Genomic DNA, 1,526 nt, shown 5'->3' with positions numbered 1-1,526 from the left:
CAAGACACTGCTCCAAGTAACTTTTCAATGAACTAGTCGGCTTTCCAGTTATCGAACGTTGTAATCATCCAAAACCAGTATACTGCTAGGTGTTCATAAAACTTCTCTACAAACCTTACAAGCATAGAGATATAACCCCATAAACATGTCCAGGGTTCCGCATGGGGAATACTATTAACACAAGACTATAAAGAGTGACGAACTTGAGGATGTTGCTACAACATCTACTAGATAGTACACAGGTCCTACCATAATACAGTACAACGAAGTTGATCGAATTGTGGTAGGTGGAGTAGTGTTCCTGCAACATAATAGTAGTAGCAGTAGTAACATAGTGGGATTATAATGATGTTTGATGCAATGGTAATAACAGTCCCAAAACACATCCGATGTCGTCAGAGACCAGTAGCCTGCATGAAAACGCATCATGTTTTGACATCATTATTACTACTATCATCACGAATTACTAATGTATCTATACTACCACAACAATGCCATTAACCTTGTTGGATTGTTCATCAGAGGTACAGGTAGTAGTAAGAGAGGAATGGACAGCTTCATTTCGAAGTTGTATACTAGGGCATTCCAGAGGAGTACCATGACAATCACCATCCTCAGGACCATAGCATAGAGATCCATCATCTCTCTTGAATATACCATAGCATACTGGTGCCTTAGCCCAAGTACGGCAATGGGACTTAGACTTGGATGCATGGCAACTTGGTATGGAATCACATACATCCTCACAGGAAGCTACAACATCTTGTGAACAGCTAACAGGCTCTAATACATCTCCATTACAAGAGGGATCCTCAGGTTGATAACAATATGCAGCATTACCTCTATGATAGAGGCCATAACATAAGCCATCACTCTTACAATAGGATGTATAACCAGAATCACCACAGTAGGGTGTATTCCAACATATACTCTGACATATGTTGGATGGTGTACCCAATACTAGGGTTATAGGAATAGAGGAAATAGTAAGTAGAAGAGGAACGAACATAAGGAAGAATCTCAGGAACAACAGCAACTGATAAAATAATAATTATACCGATCAGAGGGTTTACTCGAGCCACCTATGTGTATGTGCATGCGTGCAGAATTATTGTGTCGTCGTGTTGTTGTTAGAAGCGCAAGATTAGTTAACCATCTCGGTAGTAAGATGAGCACTACTACAGAAGCAAGGATAGATCCATACAAACCCGATGTGATCGGTAATAATACCAACTACAACACTATGTGTAACATATCTACTTGTTATAGGAACATTACTATACGAACCATGCCATAGACTGCTATCACCACATATGATAACTCAAAGGTTTGGTAGTGTTACTAGGAATATTAGAGAGGTAATAGTCATACTAGTGTTGTATAGTATGATGATGGCGTTAGATGCCCTTACATGTAACAGCCACTTTAGAGAGTATTAAAGGGTGTGGACCCTTGAGGAGTGTATATTTAAATGTAATACTCTCTTATGCTGTGTTATGCTGGGTTATATACATATAGGGGTTCTC

The 1,526-nt window shown here is 39.4% G+C and overlaps 1 protein-coding gene across 1 annotated transcript; it reads right to left on the bottom strand.

The window, feature by feature from the left end:
* Positions 1-195: 195 nt before the first annotated feature.
* Pmar_PMAR014830 (hypothetical protein) lies at positions 196-959 on the bottom strand (the record flags this gene model as incomplete). The annotated part of the gene is made up of 1 exon (XM_002769652.1): positions 196-959. A coding segment is annotated over one exon (483 nt), but the record flags the coding sequence as incomplete, so codon positions are not given.
* Positions 960-1,526: the final 567 nt, after the last annotated feature.

This window comes from Perkinsus marinus (assembly GCF_000006405.1).
Source record: "Perkinsus marinus ATCC 50983 genomic scaffold scf_1104296965222, whole genome shotgun sequence".
Lineage (NCBI taxonomy): Eukaryota > Perkinsozoa > Perkinsida > Perkinsidae > Perkinsus > Perkinsus marinus.
This window is presented reverse-complemented; position numbering and strand designations above follow the sequence as displayed.